Consider the following 19,393-nt stretch of genomic DNA (forward strand, 5'->3'; position numbering starts at 1 on the left):
GCCCTACCTCCCACCCAGACCCCCAAGCCAGCCTCCTGGAGTAACCCAGTGGCCTCCTCCCCACTTCCCTGGATGTCACCCCTCGCTCTGTCCCTACTGTCTCTCCTGGACGCCACCACCTTTTGCCTCCACGTTGTCCCTTGTTCTCTCTGCGGCCAGAGGGATGCTGCCCTCTGACCTCAGGAAGCCATCCTCTGCAGCCCAGGGGTACCTCTCCGGTTTGGGGTCTGCAGCTTCCGCCACAGCCCAGCCCCAGCCCCGAGAGGGCGTTTAACAGCACTAAGCAACCACAACTTGCAAGATGTCACCCCGTGCACGGGCACAGATGCGTCGGAGATGCTGGGAGCCCACGTCTAGACTCTCAACACCGCTGGACGCCACGGGGAAGGGGCACCCAGACAGCTCGTTCCTCCCACCCACCATCCCCACCCGTTCTTTCCAGACACCCGGCAAGGGCCCTGCTTCTCCGAGGTGCTGCAGGCCACGTGCCAGGCTCAGTCCAGTGGCGGCGAGGCGGTCACCAGGGCCGAGTGCTGTTGTGGGGGTGGCCGCGGCTGGGGCCCCCACTGCGAGCTCTGTCCCCTGCCCGGCACTGCCGCCCACAAGAAGCTGTGCCCCCACGGCTCGGGCTACACCGCCGACGGCCGAGGTGGGTGGCGATCTGTTCATGGTTGTGTGTCTGTGCTCCAGCCGGTGTTAAGAGTACGTGAGCCAGTGTGTGCATCTCTGTGCTGGCAGGTGTGTGGACCAGCGTGAACCAGAGCCTGTTTGTCGCTCTGCGTGTGTGCGTGAACTTGGGTGGGATGGGGGAGCAGGTGTGTGAGCCAGCGTGTGTGCGTGTGTCCTTTGTTCTGTGTGTGCGGGCTCATTAGTGAGACGCATGATTGGTGTGCAATGCTTGTGCGTCCATCTCTGCTTCCATGTATGTGGACGGGGTGCCCTGAGAAGGCGTCGCTGAGGCGGCTGTGGTGTGGGTGTGTCCCCACCACGGGGATTCTCAGCGTCCAGCGGAAGGAGTTTCATTCGCCTCAGGGTGGGGTTCACAGGGGCCAGGCCACCAGCTCTGGGGTGCCGGGAGGGGAAGCAGAGGCTGGCCTTGCCTCCCGGGAGAGGGCTGGTGGGCCCAAGGGAGGCGGCATGCCCTGGTGACCCAGGGGGGACGGCCCCAGCCGAGCCCTGCTTGTCCTCAGACGTGGATGAGTGCCGCGTGCTCGCTCACCTGTGCCCCCATGGCGAGTGCATCAATAACCTTGGCTCCTTCCGCTGCCACTGCCGGGCTGGGTATGCGCCTGACACCACTGCCACAGCCTGCGTGGGTGAGCCCCCTGCCCCACCCCGTGAGCCTCTCCGTGCAGCGCCTGGCACACATCCCCGTGAGAAAACCGAGACCAGAAGCAAAGCATCCTTGTTTCTTCCCTCCACCCCCAGCCCATGTGGACCACTTTCCTCCTGTTATCTGGTGCATCCTAAGTTTTTCAGTCACGTTGTGTAGCAGGTGTTCATCTAAGTCGGGGTTGGCAAATTCCTGCCCAAGGGCTGAGTCCAGCCCTCCGCTTATTTTTGTTAATAAAGTTTTATTGGCACATGGCCACGCCTATTTGTTTCCTTACCCTCTGTGGCTGTTTTCCTGCTACAGAGGCAGGGTTGAGTAGCTGGGATTGAGACTGTCTGGTCCGCCAAGCCAAATATATTTACTCTCTGGCTTTTTACAGAAAACAAACAAACAAAAAAAACAGTTCCTTTTGTAAGCCCACAGATTCTGAATAGCTGGGGTCCGGGAAGGAGGCCTCAGCAGGGTGGGGGTGGGGACCCCAGCCCCTGAGCCCCCAGGAATGTCTGACTGACCCTCCTGAGGGCTGCGTCCCCTCTAGATGTGGACGAGTGCAGCCAGGTCCCCACGCCATGTCCCTTCCTCTGCAAAAACACCAAGGGCAGCTTCCTGTGCGCCTGCCCCCGAGGCTACCTGCTGGAGGAGAATGGCAGGATCTGCAGAGGTGACGTCCCTCTCTCCCCACCTATGCACCATGGGGCTCTGTCCCTGTCCCCCACAGGGGCATCTCACATGCCCTCCCACGGCATGGGGTCGGGTGCCGTCTCCAGGGTGTCTCCCCTGGGAAGCCCCAAGTCCCGGCGGGCCCTGCCCTGAGCCCGCTGGGACCCTCTGTGCTGCAGACGTGGATGAGTGCTCCTCCAGGCAGCACAACTGCCAGTTCTTCTGCGTCAACACCATCGGTGCCTTCACCTGCCGCTGTCCCCCTGGCTTCACCCAGCGCCACCAGGCCTGCTTTGGTGAGTCCCCTTCGGCCCTCGCGGCTGGTGCTTGGCCCCAGCCTTCACCAAATAAGTGGCAAATGCACAGTGTGTGCCAGACATCAGGGACACAGGGGTGATTAGAACAAAGCCCTTGCTCTGTCGCTGCTTACGTCCTGGTGGCAACTGGGACGTCAGTCTCCTTCCTTGCCTTAGGGACCTGGGAGACCACCCTCAGGAGTCTCTCTGACCTTGGCCCAGGACACCTACCCTCACCCTTGACCTGCCGAGTCTCTCGGCAGAGGGCCTCCCCAGGGTGCCCCCAAAAGCCAAGGGGGTCACGCAATCCAACTGTCACTTCTTAGTGTCTTGTGACCTGGGAGAACCAGACCTCCCCCAAGGGCTGAACCTAGACACGGGTGGCTTCTTTCAGGCTCCCACGAATCCACTCAGCCAACACCTACTGAACACCTGTGTACCAGGCAGTGCTCTAGACCAGAGCTCAGCAGACTCCAGCCCCCAGGTCAAGCCCGGCCCCCTGCTTGCTTTTGTCAATAAAGTTTTATTGGCACACAGCCATGCCCATTCATTTACATATTGTCTGTGGCTCATTTGCTACAACAGCAGAGCCAAGTAGTTGCAACAGAGTAAAAAATATTTCCTACCTGGCCCTTTACGGAAGCAGTTTGCCTCATCCTGTTCTAGACCCTGAGGGCACAGCAATTGAACACAAGGGTCAAGCTTGCTGCCTCATGAACCATCCCTTCTGCCAGGGAATGACTAGAAACAAACATAACAAATTACCACTGTAGCGTGTTAGAAGGTGATGTGGGACATGAAAGAAAGAAAAAGTAGAAAGCAGGGGAAGGCAATCAGGAGGGCTACAACATAATTCTATTTTTTAAGTGAGATATAATTGACATGTAACATTATATTAGTTTTAGGTGTACAACATAGTGACTCGATATTTATGTATATTGCGAAGTGATCACCACAGTAAGTCTAGTTAACATCCATCATCACATAGTTACAAAATTTTTTTCTTGTGATGAGAACTCTTAATATATACTCTCTTAGCAACTTTGAAACATACAGTACAGTATTATTCTTTTTCCTTAACAGATTTTTTAATTTAATTTTTATTTTATATTGGGGTATAGTTGATTTACAATGTTGTGTTAGTTTCAGGTGTACAGCAAAGTGAATCAGTAATACATAGACACATACTTATTCTTTTTCAGATTCTTTTCCCATATAGGGTTATTACAGAATATTGAGTGGAGTTCCCTGTGCTATACAGTAGGTCTTCGTTGATTATCTATTTTTGTGTGTGTATATGTTAATCCCAAACTCCTAATTCATCCCTCCCCCTCACCTTTCCCCTTTGGTAACCATAAATTAGTTTTCTAAGTCTGTGAGTCTGTTTCTGTTTTGTAAATAAGTTCATTTATATCATCTTTTTAGATTCCACATATAAGTGATATCATATAATATCTGTCATTCTCTGACTTACTCCACTTAGTATGATAATCTCTAGGTCCATCCATATTGCTGCAAATGGCATTATCTCATTCAATGCAGTATTATTTATTTATTTATTTTTGGCTGCGTTGGGTCTTCATTGCCGTGCACAGGCTTTCTCTAGTTGCGGCAAGCGGGGGCCACTCTTTGTTGCGGTGCACGGGCTTCTCACTGTGGTGGCTTCTCTTGTTGTGGAGCACAGGATCTAGGCGCGCCAGCTTCAGCAGTTGTGGCATACGGGCTCAGTAGTTGTGGCTCCTGGGCTCTAGAGCTCAGGCTCAGTAGTTGTGGTGAACGGGCTTAGTTGCTCCGTGGCATGTGGGATCTTCCCAGACCAGGGCTCGAACCCAGTGTCCCCTTCATTGGCAGGCGGATTCTTAACCACTGCGCCACCAGGGAAGCCCTCAATGCAGTATTAGTAACCACAGTCACCATGCTGTTCATTACATCACATGACTTATTTATTTTATAACTGGAAGTTTGTACCTTTGACCACCTTCTTCCCTTTCAATCACCTCTCAGACCCTCCTCTGGCAACCACAAGTCTGTTCTCTGTATCTGTGAGCTTGGCTTTCTTGTTTTGTTTTTAGATTCCACATATAAGTGGGATCACACGGCATTTGTCTTTCTCTGTCTGACTGATTTCCTCTTAGCAAAATACCCACAAGGTCCAACCATGTTATCACAAGTGGCAGGATCGCCTTCTTTTTTATAGCTGAATAATATTCCATTGTACGTATATAACACATTTTCTTTATTCATCCATGTTTGGATACTTAGATTGTCCCCAGGTCTTGGCTATTCTGAATAATGCTGCAGTGAACATAGGGGTGCAGATATCTTTTCAAGTTAGTGTTTTCATTTTCTTTGGATAAATACACCCAGAAGTGGAATTGCTAGGTGGGCTGCAGGAATAATGGCAAGCCTCACTGAAAGGGGAAAGATTTGAAGGAGGTGAAGGAGTGAGCCGTGTGCATATCTGTGGGAGGAGTGAGCATTCCTAGCCACGAAATGACTGGCATTTCTCCTTTTTCTGTACAGTCAAGTTATTTTCCCTCCTTCTTAAGGTGAGCACACTTACTATGGCATTTGTGTGTGTGCAGCTGTATGCGTGTGCACACAGAGGCTTAGAAGCCCCATGTCCCAATGCCTCTTGTACCCAAGAGAGATTCCAGGTTCCCACAGGGCTGTGCCTGGTGTCAAGAATCTCTATACTCAATAAAGAAGATGTGGGCTTCCCTGGTGGCGCAGTGGTTGAGAGTCCACCTGCCGATGCAGGGGACACGGTTTCGTGCCCCGGTCCGGGAGGGTCCCACATGCTGCAGAGCGGCTGGGCCCGTGAGCCATGGCCGCTGAGCCTGCACGTCCGGAGCCTGTGCTCCACAACGGGAGAGGCCACAACAGTGAGAGGCCCGCATACCATAAAAAAAAAAAAAAAAAAAAAAAAGAAGATGTGGTATATATACAGTGGAATACTACTCAGTCATAAAAAAGAATGAAATAATGCTATTTGCTGCAACATGGATGGACCAAGAGATTACCATACTAAGTGAAGTAAGTCAGACAAAGACAAATACCATATGATATCACTTATATGTGGACTCTAAAATATAACACAAATGAACTTATTTACAAAACAGAAACGAACTCACAGACATAGAGAACAGACCTGTGGTTGCCAAGGGGGAGGGGAGGGATGGAGTGGGAGTTTGGGACTAGCAGATACAAACTATTATATGTAAAATGGATAAACAACAAGGTCCTACTGTATAGCATAGTGAAGTATTGATAGATTCAATATCACTCAATAAACCATAATGGAAAAGAATATATTTATGTATAACTGAATCACTTTGCTGTACACCAGAAACTAACACAACATTGTAAATCAGCTATACTTCAATAAAATAAAATTTTAAAACTTAAAAAAAAATCTCCATAGTCAAGGAAGCCTAAGTTAGGGTTCCCCCTAGAAATGTATGGTTCATTCTCCATGACCCCAATCCCAATGCAATTTACCACCATGGACCATGACCACCATAGCAATGTTGCCTGATAACCAGGCCTGTCTTAGCTCAGGCTGCCATGACAAAATATCATAGACTGGGTGTCTTAAAAAACAGACATTGCTCACAGTCTGGAGGCTCTAGGTCCAAGATTAACATGATAACAGGGTCAGGTTCTGATGAGGGCCTCTTCCTGGCTTGCACACGGCCACCTTCCTCCTGTGTCCTCATGTGGTAGGGAGAGAACAAGAGTAAAGCTCTTTGGTGTCTCTTCTTATAAGGGCACCAATCCCATCAGGAGGGCCCCACCCTCATGACCTCTTCTAACCCTAATCACCTCCCAAAGGTCTCGCCTCCTAATACCATCACTCTGGGGCTTAGGGTTTTGGGAATTTGGCAGTGGTGGCATTGGGGGTGGGGCGGGGGGGACACACACATTCAATCCATAACTCTGGCTGACATCCCACAATTGTCAGGTTTCCATGAGGACAGAGTGCAACAGTTACCCCAGGTCATTTTCCCACAGAGAAGGAAAAGGGGTTTTGTTAATCTTCTACTCTTAGGTTGAGCACTGTCCCAGTGCTTCATGTGATTAGGTTAATTTAATTCTCACAAAACACAATGAGGTAGATATTATCATCTCCATACTACAGCTGACAAAACTGAGGCACAGAGAGGGTAAGTCGGTTGCCCTACGTCACACAGCACTGAGGTGGTAGAGATGAGATTCAAAGTCCTATATGTGCGTGCTCTCAAGTGTTTGTGACAGTTCTGTGAAGTGGGAACTGTTATGGATCTCCTTTCACAGAGAGGGAAACTGAGGCTCAGAGAGGTTAAGATTTGCCTGGGGGACTTCCCTGGCTGTCCAGTGGTTGAGACTCCACACTTCCAATGCCGGGGCTGTGTGTTCGATCCCTGGTCTGGGAACTAAGATCCCACAAGCTGCATGGTGCAGCCAAAAAATGTGTGTGTGTGTGTGTGTGTGTGTATATATATATATATATATATATATATATATATATATATATATGTAAAAGATTTGCCTGGAACAGTTGATCAGGTGGTAGTCCTGGTATCGTGGTGCCTGACATGAACCCCCTAACCAGCAGGTGGCCCTGCCCGTTCTGTGTCCTCTGCAGACAATGACGAGTGCTTGGCCCAGCCTGGCCCATGTGGCACCCGTGGACACTGCCACAATGCCCCAGGCAGCTTCAGCTGTGAGTGCCATCAAGGCTTCACCCTGGACAGCTCAGGCCATGGCTGCAAAGGTAGAACCGGGCTTTGGGTGGGGTCTAGGCCTTGGGGGTGGTCCTGAGGGCTGCCTGGCAAGCCTTCTCTCCTCTCGGCATCTCACAGATGTGGATGAATGTGACGGGCCTCATCGCTGCCAGCACGGCTGCCAGAACGAGCTGGGGGGTTACCGCTGTGGCTGCCCCCAGGGCTTCACCCCACACTCCCAGTGGGGCCAGTGTGTGGGTGAGTAGTGGGGGCTGGGAGGAAGCCGACCCCCCACCAGAATCTGTCCAAAGCGGGCAACTAGGAACCACCCCCATGGCAGGATGTTGTGATAAGCACAAGTACCTCAAGGTCCGATGGGCTGGTCTGGAAGGTAGGTAGTTCCCTGCTGCTGGGCAGGCTGGGGAGTTAAGGGTCTGCAGAGTCAGCCTGGCAAAGTGGTGGCCGTTTCTTAGGGAGTGATGGTCTGGAGGGCTCAGTGGAGATTCTGAGATGGTATCTGTGATCACTGGGAAAGGAGTGCTGGGATTGATTAGTGGCGTCTGCCATGGATGTGGCAACGGAAGTGGGTGCATGCATGCTGCATCTTTTGTCATAGCTGTTGCAGACGCCCTTGGTTTGGGGGACTAGCCTTCTGCCTTCCCTCCAACCTTGCCCACTGCACCCTTCTGTTTGCTGCTCCGGCACCTCCCAATGACAGCCTCGTCCTCACCACCTCTCTTTGTTCCTCCTCTGCAGTCTGGCTTTCACTCTGTACCCATGTAGGGACCACTCTCCTGCATCCTCTCCATCACCTTTCCTCAGATTTCGCCTTCCACCCCCTCTGCTCTGGGCACCACTGCCTGCCCCTCCTGGACTCTCCACCCACAGCCTCTGTGACTCGGCTTTCCCCTCCCTCCCACTGCCTCGGCACTGCCTTCTCTCCAGCTCGTCCTCCTGCCCCTCCTGGTGGGTCCTCAGCTAAGTTCTCCGTCTTTTCCTCTGTCCCTCAGTATTTGTCCCCTGGGGACCCCGCAGACCATTGCCTCTGCTGCCAAGCCCTCTTTCTCAGCCTGCTCCACATTAGTTACTCATTCATTCCTTCGGCGACGGTTTGCCCAGGACCCATGGATACAGAAGTGAGCTGAGATCAGACTCCATCCCTGCCCTCCCATTGTCCAGTCTTCCGGGGGAGACAGGGGTTAATTAGGCCAGTGGTTCTCAACTGGGCACTGTTTTGAAGTGTCTTGGAGATATTTTTTTTTCTTTTTTTGTCTTTTTTTTGTGGTACGCGGGCCTCTCACTGTTGTGGCCTCTCCTGTTGCGGAGCACAGGCTCCGGACGTGCAGGCTCAGCGGCCATGGCTCACGGGCCCAGCCGCTCCATGGCATGTGGGATTTTCCCGGACCGGGGCACGAACCCGTGTCCCCTGCATCGGCAGGCGGACTCTCAACCACTGCGCCACCAGGGAAGCCCTCTTGGAGATATTTTTGATGGTCACAACTGGGCACTGGGTGCTCCTGGAATTTAGTGGGTGGACACCAGGGATGCTGCTCAACACCCTGCAGTGTGCAGGATGGCCGCCATCACAGAGAATGAAACGGCCCCTAACGAGAATAGTGCCGAGGTGGGGAAACCTTGTTCTAGATCATCCCACCGTTTAACATTCCTCAGAAGTTTTGAGAAATGCTTTAAAGGAAAATTACAGGATGGCGGGGGGGGGGGTGCTGGGGGGCGGATAAAGGAGTGTAGGGGACAGCAGACCTAGTCCAGAGGCTCACCGGAAGCTTGATGGAGGTTTTGACGTTGGCCTTGGGCTCTGAAGGAGGAACCAGAGTTGCCACGTGGGCATGGGACGGATGCATGTGGAGGGATCTGGAGATGCGAAGGCTGTCCCCTGCCCCTCCCCCCGTCCTCCCCCTCCCCCTCTACAGACAAGAACGAGTGTGTCCTGTCACCCGCGGCCTGCGGCAGCGCCTCCTGCCGCAACATGCTGGGTGGCTTCCGCTGCGTCTGCCCCTCCGGCTTTGACTTCAACCAGGCCCTCGGGGGCTGCCAGGACGTGGATGAGTGTGCGGGGCGGGGCGGCCCCTGTAGCTACAGCTGTGCCAACACCCCTGGTGGCTTCCTGTGCGGCTGCCCCGGAGGCTACTTCCGGGCTGGGCAAGGGTGAGGGGCTTGAGCGGGGTGGACACAGACACCCGAACCCTGGGAGTGCACACACGCACACACACGCCTGTGCACACGTTCACGTGCATACGTGTGCATGGAGAAATGGATGCAGGGGACTTCCCCGGTGGTCCAGTGGTTAAGACTCTGCGCTCCCACTGCAGGGGGCGTGGGTTTGATCCTGGTTGAGGAACTAAGATCCCACATGCTACACACGCCGCATGGCCAAAACAGAAACCAACAAAAACAAAAACAAAACAAAAAAGAGAAATGGGTGCGGAGGCCCAGTGGCAGCTGTACCTGTGCACACACAGGCTCACACCCCACGTGGAGTAATTGTCCTGTATGTGCTTAGTGCAGGATGCACGCCTCCCTGTAATACATGTGAGTGTGTGTGAGGCTCACACCTGTGCCAACATGCCCGGGCACCCTCATTCATGTATCCCAATGCGCACATGCGTGCAAGCACATGTCAGCATCCAGGGTGCACGCAGGCTCATACACGCATACGCCCCTGGGTACACTCAGGTATATCCTGCACCCCTGCATGCATGCAGGTTCACACCTACACCCAGGAAAGCCAAGGGATGCACACACACACGTGTAGGCACATGCAAATCCGCACTGGCACCTTGGTACACTCGTAGTTGCCCCCACGGGCAGAGTGGCTCCAAATGGAGTGTAGGGGGTGGGAGGGTGGTAGGAGAGGTCCCATCAGCCTGCCCTGAACACTTTCCCACCCCTGTCCTGGCTCAGGCACTGTGTCTCTGGCCTGGGCTTCAGCCCTGGACCTCAGGATGCCCCAGACGAGGAGCTGCTCTCACCTGAAGCCTGCTATGAATGCAAGATCAACAGCCAGCCCCCTCGTGACCGGCCACGGCGCAGCCCCCGTGGGGACTATCAGGTACCGTGGGGAATGCACTGGGCATGGGGCACAGTGAGTGGCAGGGACAGCCAGGGAACCGGCCAGGGTAAGAGGACCAGGCTCCATGTCACAGCTTGTCCCCTAAATCGTGGTGCCTTTCTGGGTCTTCGTGTAGTTCCCCAGCCTGAGGATTCCCCTTGGGGGCTCTCTGGGGGACACAGGCCCCCAAGCACCCCACCTTGCTCCAGATGAGAAGTCAGGCACCTCCCACACAGGCCCTGGGTGTGATGCTTCCCGTGGATCCCTTCCATGGAGCTTCAATGCAAGAAAAATGCCTTGGGCCCCCCAACCCTGCCTGCACCCTGGAACTTGTCACCTGTCACCTCCTGGCTGGCACAGCCCTCCCTCAGAGCCCCTCTGGATTTAGCACCAGTAGCGCTCAGAGCAGCTAGCTTAACCGCTTCCATCATCCCCTTTCTTCAGACCCTCTGCACCTCTTTCCTGCACCCACAATGCTCCTGGAGCTATGCTCAGGCCTCCTGAGCCCTCCTTGTCTCTCCCCCACCCCACCCGCCGTGCTCTCAAGAACAGCAGAGCAGCCCTGTGGTTTAGTCCCTCTGTCCCCTGGGGCCGCTCCAGCTATGACCCTGACGCCACCAGGTTGTGCAGGGAGGGCAGTTTTGTCACAAATTCAGCTTGCTTATCCTACAGCTGAAAAGTCCTTGAGGCCACTGCTGCCTGGTCTTGCCACTATGCCCCAAAGAATCTGAAAGCTAACCATTTATTAAGCACCTGCTGGGTACACGTGCTGCTCCAAGCATTCTGCATTCATTCACAACCTCTCAATGTTTACGACAGCCCTGGGAGGTGTAGGTACCACTATCATCCTCATTTTACAGATGGGGAGACTGATGCTCAGAGAGGTTAGGTCACATGCCCAAGTTACAGAACTAAAACCTGGCAGAGCAGGATGGCAGTCATCCCGGGCCCCTCTGCAGCCACCACCTTCTGAGGTCATTACTTTCTGTTATTTCAAAAAAAAAAAAAAATCACTGAGCACAGAAGCCATTACCCACATCTGGAACCAAACTCCTTCACTCCATAGATTTTACTGAGCACCTACACTGTGCTGGACTCATAGCGAACAAACAAGAAAATGGAGCAACAGTGAACAACGCATAAAACACACACACACAAAAAAAAGTCCCTGTCCCCATAGGACTGATATTCTAATAGAGAGACAGATAAGAAATATGCAAAACACATCATATTTTGTAACACATGATAAGTATGATACATGATAAATACTATGGGGAAAAAATGAAGGCAGAAGTGGGAAAGGAATGCTGGGTCTGAGGGGCTCTCAATATTAGATTATCTAAATATGAATGTTCCTTTGCTTTCCTTTTCCTTCTAGTTGTTTCCCCTTTCTGGGGAAAAGAGTGTGTACATATTATGCCCATTTAACTTACCGTTATTTTTGTAAGCATCACAGGTATAGGGCCCAGTGTCTGTCAGGTTTGCCACTGTGTCACCAGCCCTTGCTACTCAGTAAGAGTGAGTGGAGAGGTTGTCAGGGCTCCTGGCATGGACACAAGCAGATCTGGGCAGAGGCAGGCAGGGTCCTGTGGCTTTGCCTGCAATACCCACGGATTGCCAGCAGGTGTCAGTAAGAGCACACGTCTGAGCAACAGTCCTGGTGAAGGGCTGGGAAACAAGAATAGTTTTCACTTTCCTGCAACAGCAAAACACTCCATCAGCATGTAAATTAGGCAGAACAAACAGCTCTGCCCAGAGCAAAGGATAAGAAAACACAGATAATCTCCTGTGGGATTGGATACATCACCCAGCCCCCGTCAGCCTGCCTTTGAGGTTTGCTGGCTTATTCAGGGCCCTGTCCGGCTGCCAGGATCAGGAAGCATTCTGAGGAGCTCAGATAAAGAGGGGTTTGTCATCTGCACACGGGGGGGGGGTGGTCTCAGAGAGCGCAGATGCAGGAAGTGCAGCCAGCCTCCAGAAACCGGATAGCTACTGGGCAGCTCCTTTGTATGGCCCAGCAGGGTCTTGTGTTTCTCTCGCTGTGTCTGGGGCTGGCTCATGCCGCAAGGCCCTTGGTCATAATTCCAGCCACCCCAGACCATCTTTGAGTGACCTCGGGTGTTTTGGGGCCAGATGCCATCTGACTGCCTCCCAGTCTGGGTATCTGAGGGAAAATTCTCCATTTCCTCCACCAGGCTGGCAGGGATCGAACTAAGGCCCCTCAGTTGAAACAAGGGGTCTGGAGTCAACCTGTGAAAAAGTTTCCTTTCCACCTGGGAACCAGCCTCCACCTCTATCCTCTACTATAGCCCAAGCTGACCATTGGCTTTATGGGTGGGGAGGGCTAGACAGGAGTCAAGGGCAGGGAGTGGTCTGTGTTTTCCTCCATTTTAGAGATTGCCTAAAATTCTCCTCTTGGTCCCCTACCCACCGCATTCTGATTTCTCCCAGCCCCTGCCATCATCCACCTGGTCTTTCTCCCCAGGCGAGCCTGGCCAGCCTTGATTCGGAGGCTCCGCTGACCTTGGGCCTGAACCTCTCCCGCCTGAGCCGGGCCGAGCACATCCTAGAGCTGCGGCCGGCGCTGGAGGGTCTGGGGGGCCGCGTCCGCTACATCATTGCCCGTGGCAACGAGCAAGGTTTCTTCCGCATGCATCACCTCCGCGGCCTCAGCTCCCTGCAGCTGGGGCGTCGGAGGCCGGGGCCAGGAACCTACCAGCTGGAGGTGGTGAGCGTGGCTGGGGCCTGGGGCACCCAGCCTGAGGGGTGGCCGGCAGGCCGGGCCTTGCGGCTAAAGGTGCAGCTGCAGCTGCTGTAGTCCAGGGGCACCCACGCCTCACACCTGGCCCCAGGCCCCTCTTCAGCCCGCTTCCCAGACTCACCACCTGGGCACCACCCCCACCCCCCGCCTCCTTCCACAGGATGTCACTCTGTTTGCTACACCCCTGCCCCACCCACCCCCACCCCGCCCCCGGGAGACCCTTGACAAGCCCTGGCGTCGATGGGCCCCAGGGTCCCCATGCAGTCCTCCTTTCCAGAGGCGGGAAATACTAGAGCTGGGAGGGATCAATCCCCGGCGGCAGTGGCCGACCAGGTGGAACCCCAAAACTCAGGAAGAGCGAAATGCTATCCTATGACCTCAAGCGAGCCCAGCCTCTATCCGAGGGACCCCACCATTCGGTGTTTCCTGGAGACAGCTGGCAGCTGCTGTGCCGTGCCCCCTCCACTTCAGCCAGGGTCAAGGAGGGCCCTGGGTTTCACTGTATCTGGTCCGTCTCGGGCTTAAACTTCTGCACTGCACGGGGGCTCAGCCCTGGGGGTTGGCGGGACATGGGAACGGGTGACTAGGGTGGGCCTAGGGCTCGTCCCTCCCAGCAGAAGGGCCCACGGGGCCCCAGCCAGAGTTGCTGACATGCAGCCATGTTCATTCCCACGGGGAGCTGGGCTAGGGTTCTGAGGATGCTTTTCTATCGGGAGCAGAGACAACAATAAAGTTATTTTGGGTTAAGTCTGTCCCTCGGCAGGTTCTGGCAGTAAGTAGACGCTGCCCTTGGCAGGGCTGGGCAAGGCTCACGTGGCGGGGTAGCAGGAGGCCCCAGGAGGGCAGCAGCTTTGGAAAGGATGCACTTCTGCCTAGGGTTCTGAAGAGGATGTGCGTACGGGAGAGGTGGGTGAAGACCATCCTGCACCTGGGGGTGGGGGACACCAGCCCAAGGTGCAGGTAGGTTCTACCAACTTCAGACCTGGGAGTTTGGCACAAAGCCAGGCTGCAAGTGGCAACCATTGGATCCCTTGTGGGTTCACCATTACTGATAATAATGGCTTATGATTTCTGACCCCATACTATGTACCAGGCACCATTCTAAGCATTGTACAATTACTGACCCATTCAGTCCTTGTGACTGAGTCCAAGCTCATACTACTCGCCACATGACAGGCCAGTAAATCGAGAGACGAGTTGTTGGGACAAGGAATAGCGACTTTATTCGGAAAGCCAGCAAACCGAGAAGGTGGTGGACTCATGCCCCAAAGAACCATCTTGCCTGAGTTAGAATTCAGGCTTCTTTTATACTAAAAGGGGAGGGAGTAAAGTCAAACCAATTTCCTTGTTCTGGTCAGCTTCTGGAGGGGATGTGTTCATTTCTTCCTGCAGACATTCACAGGTGGGCCTGGCCTGGATGTTTCTAAACATCCTGGCCTGGATGTGAGCTAAACAAAGGTATTTTAGCTTAGTGCTCACTACCTGGGAATCAGGGTTCCTGGCCCAAGATGGGCCATTATGTATAATTTAAGCTTATAGGCAACATCCCTTTAGTGATTAACTTGTAATAGAATATAAAATTTCTTCCTGGGCTTCCCTGGTGGCGCAGTGGTTGAGAGTCTGCCTGCCGATGCAGGGGACACAGGTTCGTGCCCCGGTCCGGGAGGATCCCACATGCCGCAGAGCGGCTGGGCCCGTGAGCCATGGCCGCTGAGCCTGCGCGTCCGGATCCTGTGCTCCGCAGCGGGAGAGGCCACAACAGTGAGAGGCCCGCGTACCGCAAAAAAAAAAAAAAAAAAAAGTTCTTCCTTATTACATCATCACTATGACCCCATGGAATAAATACTGTTATTCTCATCCCCATTTTACAGATAGGAAAACTGAGGCTCAGAGAGGTTAAATGACTTGGCCGAGGTGACACCAGATTACAGGTAGAAGAACCAGATTCAAAGTTGGGCAGCCATGCCAGTGTCCTGGCTCCATCCTGCCTGGCTCCAGGTTGGACTGGATCTATTGAATTTGATGGCTGAGCTCAGTGGATGGGATACTCACTGTGTTAACATGTAGCTTGTGCGTGTGCTGTATGTCACAAACGGCAGTGTATTTAGTCCCCACAGACTTGTATGAGGCAGGCAGTGTTATCACCTCTGTTTCACAGCGGGGAAACCGAGGCTCAGAGAGTTTATGGCATCTGCTCTGGGTACCCATACAGTGTAGTGGGGCCTGGAAGTTCCTTTGAGTCTGCACCCGGGCCCCAGGCCCCAGTGCTCAGCACCCCAGGCTGAGAGCACAGATCCTGGGGTGGGAGGGGATCACGTGGGTTTCAACACAGGCTGGGGACTCGCACCCCACAATGAAAGGTGACAGAGACAGGAATGACATCCCACCAATGGTTTACTTAAAAGTTACAGAGAAGCACATCCTGGGAGAGAACTGAAGCTTTGCAAAGACCCAGAGGGACACAGGCAGGTGTGTCCCTACAGGTAGGCAACTATAGTGATGGTTCTTTCCAAGAATCGTTGCCCAGGCAGGTGTGACTCTGGTGCCTGGAGTAGGCACGGGGCTTGAAATAACAGAGCTCCCTTGTTCCAGCTATCTGAGGAGCCGGAGGTAGCAGGGGTGACAGGGAGGGAACTGATGCAGCCTCAGGTGCGGGGACTGAGATTTGCCCTGAAGCACAGAGGGGCTGGGGCAGCTGAGGCTGCAGGGTGATAACTGTGGCATACAGAGGTCCAGCCCATCTCATGCTGGCTGATCCTAGAGAAGTGCGGGCTCATGGTCCTGCAGGAATGACGGGGCGGATCGGCAGGGGAGGGGGCGCTGGAGTGGAGTCAGGGGCCCTGAAGTTTTCAGTCCACACACTTGGCGTTTCATTTCAGCACTTGCCGAAGCCCCCTGGGCCGGAGCAGGGTAATAATGAACAGCCCCCTAGGACCCCCCCCATGCGAATCTGTGGGGCTGACCACAGAGCCAGCCCTCCGTGGTCCTGGAGGTGAGTCCCCTGACCCAGTCCGGGCTGATCAGGAGCCCTCATTCCTCAGCAGTGATGAGGGGAGGAATGGTCACATGCTCAAGAGTCCTGACCTGGATTAGCTGTTCTCAGGAGGGAGGTTTTCCTGTTGCTGCTTCTGGTGGGACCGCTAAACTTCGACAATGGTAGTGTGGAGTTTCCAGAGCTCAACTTCCTCACCCCAGAATGAGGGACTGTCAGAGAGAAGGCAAGAGAAATAGATAAGAGCTCCACCAATACCTTTGGATTACGTGGATCCAGCCCAGCCTGATGCCGCCCACTGGGTGGTTATTTGAGCCAATGAGTTTCCCATTTGCTTGAATTTTCCATCTCTAGCAATTGAAAGTGTCTTGACTAAAAGAGCTGCATGTTCACTCAAGCCTCCCACTCACAAGCCACTGACTCTTTTTGGGGTGCAGGCAGCTGTCAGATGCTGGCCTGCCATCCCCTCCTTTGGGGGTTGAGAAGCTCAGGGGCCCGCAGCAGGGAGGGTCGGCCCCTTAGATGCTGGGCTGGGGTCTCACCCACCCTGGAAGTTTCTCCGGGTGCCGTGGTGGGGCTTTAAATGGGTCTTCTTCCGAGCATCCAGGATCTTCATCCCAATCTGCACCCACCTGGCCCTTGGCTTCCCACACACCATCTTGTTTTTCTGGGGGAAGAAGAATCTGCAGGGATGGGGGTGTAAGCGGGGAGCGAAGTTGCGTGAGAGTCCCCACCCCCTCCCCCATGATCCCACTCACATCACCGCAGGCAGGTTGCAGCTCCCGCTCACGTCCTGGCGATGGTAACTCTGGGCGTACCGGAGCATGGACCGTCTTGCTGGGCCATGGTAAGCCAGGCAGCAGTCCTCAAAAGCACCTGCGACCACACAGCCGCCCAGAGGCTCGCATCTCTACACGTGCGTGTGCGGCTGCGCATGCGCTCTTCAGGAACGCCCACAGCCTTGGGCACCCGCGAGCCCGCGCGCGCACACCACAACCCTCCCATGCACTGTGGAGGCCCGGGGACAGCCCAGACGGTAAGGAGGCCGTTCGGCTCACCTTTGGTCCTTGATAAGCGGACAGGAAGCGGGAGTTGGAAAGGGCCCCGCAGGCCCCTGCTGGGTAGGGCCCAGGACCACGAAATAAATGGGGGACCAAGGCCATTTCCATTCCTGCTCTGGGGCGGAGGGCAAGGAGGGGGTGCAGCGCCCTGAGAAGGGGAGGGGGGCGTGGTTGGACGAGGAGGAGGTGGTGGTGCCAGAAGGTTCTGGAAGAATGAGCAGGTGGAATGAGCAGAGGATGAATTAATGTGGAGAAGGTGCTGGGCCTTCAGGGTCCTCTGGGATCTGTCCCTCTGCCCACCCGTGCCTCCAGGGGCCACATCTCAGTTCTGGGAGGGCCGTGGGGAGGGCTTGGAGGCTCCCTCCATCCCCCACCTTGACCCTGAGAGCAAGGGGCAGTGGAGTCAGATGGACCCTGTGTTGCAGTGCCAGGCAGGCAGTTCCTCGGGGCTGAGGGCCCCGCTGGCCCCAGGATCAATGGGCCCAGGCTGGGCCTGGCGCCTGAAATGGACCTCTAATAGCAGGACAATGGGAACGAAGCCCAGTCCCCTCCTGGGCAAAGGGTAAGGTCTGCTGGGGGCAGGGCTAGGGCCTCTCAGAGCTAATGAGGGGCAGGTGGGTGGGGCCATGGGGCTTCCACCTGGCCAGGGGCCCTGCTTGGCCAGCTGCTGGGGCTCAGCTGCCTCCTCCGGCCCAGCGGGATGCAGAACGCAGCGGCAGAGCTGGGGGACACTGGGGGCAGTCAGAATAACCTTTGGTCACTAATCTCATCAAGTGCCTAAGCTAGGGAGAGCAGGAGAAGAATTCCCCATTGATAACAGTAATGGTTATCCGTGCTGCTGCCAGGCACTGGGTCAAGAGTTTTGCGGGAATCAGCCCATCGGATCCTCACGTCCCATCTCTGTAACAGGAGTTTGGAGCCCCACTTTGCAGATGAGGAAACTGGGGCTCATAAACGCTGAGTAGCAACTCTCAGCCGGACCGCACAGGTAGCCGGAGTAGGGGAAGCTGAGATGGAGACCCATGTTTGTTGGTCTCCCAGGTTCTGATCTCAACTCCTACCCCTGGCTCTGCAGGTTCAGGTCACTGCAGTGTGTCCCTGGGGGTAAGCGGCCCCGCTGCCCGCAGTCCCTGGACTGGCTGGAGTCCAGAGGGAGGCCTTGGGTCATGGACTGTGGAGGAGGCACCCAGGGCTCTGAAAGGAGGGGCTGAGGACCATGCACCCCCAAGGAGCTGCACAAATGCTAGGAGTTTTTGCATGCCTGCTGGGGGGAGCTGTCCACCCGAGAATGAATTCAGTGGTGAAGGGATGGGGGAGGCTTCTGGAGGAGGAGACAGGCACATGGCAGGGGAGGCACAAGAAGGATGGGGACAGGGGGACTCCAGGGGGGAGGGTAGGTATTGTCTGAGATAGTACCTTGAGCGTGGACAGTGGGAGCCCAGGCACCCACGAAGCAGGCCACCAGGCAGACCAGGAGCCATGGATTCATAGTGCAGGCTGGTCTTCCTCCTCCAGCGCCTTGAGGGTTAACTAGGAAGGGGGGGTAGGTGGTTGATGAGGACCCAACATGGACAGTGGCAGGCACTGGGAGCACCCCCGTCTCGAGCCAGGGCCCTCTGCAAGGGAGGCAGGTGGCATAGGATGGGGACAAGTGTGCTGGAGGGACCTGCTGCTGGTCTCGGGGGGAGGACTCACCAAAGCCAGTGGGGTCCCTGGAGCCGGTACCTGCTGGAGTGGACCCAAGCTCTCCTGCCTGCCACGCCAGCAGGCTTCACCCTTTATAGATGGAGCCCCGCCCTGCCGCTCCCTCCCCACCTCCTCTCCCACTCCACCTCCTGGCTTCTCCCTCCCACCCTGCCCTCCTCTGTTCTCCCCATGTCTTTCTAGCTCCTCTCTCCAATGTCAGGATGCACCTGTTGGAAGTTGGGCGCGAGGGGCAAAAGGACCCAAATCAAAGAGCTCGGCAGAAAACAATGACACCTTCAACTAAGTACTCGGACGGGGCGGTGTGGGGGGGGGGACGGACGGACAGGGATTTGGCTCCTTCAGTGATGAGAGGTGGACGGATGCAGGTGGACAGTCACAGCCTTGACCTCAACGAGCCCCCTTGAAGGCTCACGTGCCCCCTATCCCAGGCCCCTCAGCCAGCACCCCGGCTTTCTCCCTGGAGGGTCCTTTCTCCTCCTTGTCCCGGCCCCTCTCTTGCTGCACCTCTAGGTGGATACTGGCTTCCCAGGGGCAGGACCCAGGCAGCCTAGAGCAGGGGGAAAGTCTCCACCTCTGCTCCCCACTCCCAAGCCGCCTGTTCCCATGGGGCCCTGATTTCACCGCATTTTTCTCTCCTTCCACACAATGGGATGACTTGTGTGGAAGAAAAGCCTTGTTTTTGAGAACAGGCAAACCCATAGAAATAGAAAGTAAAATCAGTTGTTGCCATGGGCTGGGAGGAGGGGAGAATAGGGGGGGTGAGGGCGAAAGGGAAGGTATGGGTTTCTTTTTGCTCTGAAATTAGAT

General features: G+C 54.9%; 2 protein-coding genes across 2 annotated transcripts in view; one reads left to right on the forward strand and one right to left on the reverse strand.

The window, feature by feature from the left end:
* The window catches only part of FBN3 (fibrillin 3), a 62,930-nt gene extending 47,290 nt beyond the window's left edge, over nt 1-15,640 (forward strand). Inside the window, 9 exon segments of the mRNA XM_089905517.1 lie at nt 443-649; nt 1,191-1,316; nt 1,872-1,994; nt 2,173-2,289; nt 6,917-7,045; nt 7,134-7,253; nt 8,927-9,161; nt 9,918-10,065; nt 12,551-15,640. Of these exon segments, the coding sequence (XP_089761643.1) occupies nt 443-649; nt 1,191-1,316; nt 1,872-1,994; nt 2,173-2,289; nt 6,917-7,045; nt 7,134-7,253; nt 8,927-9,161; nt 9,918-10,065; nt 12,551-12,883 (1,538 nt within the window). The 3' untranslated portion in view covers nt 12,884-15,640.
* On the reverse strand, nt 15,036-19,353 carry CCL25 (C-C motif chemokine ligand 25). The gene is made up of 4 exons (XM_022557430.2): nt 18,296-19,353; nt 16,577-16,694; nt 16,365-16,501; nt 15,036-16,030 (listed from the first exon to the last, which is right to left on the reverse strand). The coding sequence occupies exons 1-4, from the start codon at nt 18,366-18,368 to the stop codon at nt 15,897-15,899; spliced, it is 462 nt and encodes a 153-aa protein (XP_022413138.1). The 5' UTR covers nt 18,369-19,353; the 3' UTR covers nt 15,036-15,896.
* Nucleotides 19,354-19,393: the final 40 nt, after the last annotated feature.

This window comes from Delphinapterus leucas, unplaced genomic scaffold, assembly GCF_059928025.1.
Source record: "Delphinapterus leucas isolate spDelLeu-1000000601 "Yukka" unplaced genomic scaffold, BTC_Dleu_Yukka2 spDelLeu_asBTCV2_sq25, whole genome shotgun sequence".
Lineage (NCBI taxonomy): Eukaryota > Metazoa > Chordata > Mammalia > Artiodactyla > Monodontidae > Delphinapterus > Delphinapterus leucas.

What these genes read in the sequence shown, in the direction of transcription:
- CCL25 (XM_022557430.2), bottom strand. Translation starts at nt 18,368, where the DNA reads ATGAATCCATGGCTCCTGGTCTGCCTGGTGGCCTGCTTCGTGGGTGCC. An exon ending in TGCAACCTGCCTGCGGTGAT is followed by an intron (nt 16,502 to 16,576) that starts GTGAGTGGGATC and finishes CCATCCCTGCAG; the next exon opens with ATTCTTCTTCCCCCAGAAAA. An exon ending in CACCCGGAGAAACTTCCAGG is followed by an intron (nt 16,031 to 16,364) that starts GTGGGTGAGACC and finishes TCTCTCTGACAG; the next exon opens with TCCCTCATTCTGGGGTGAGG.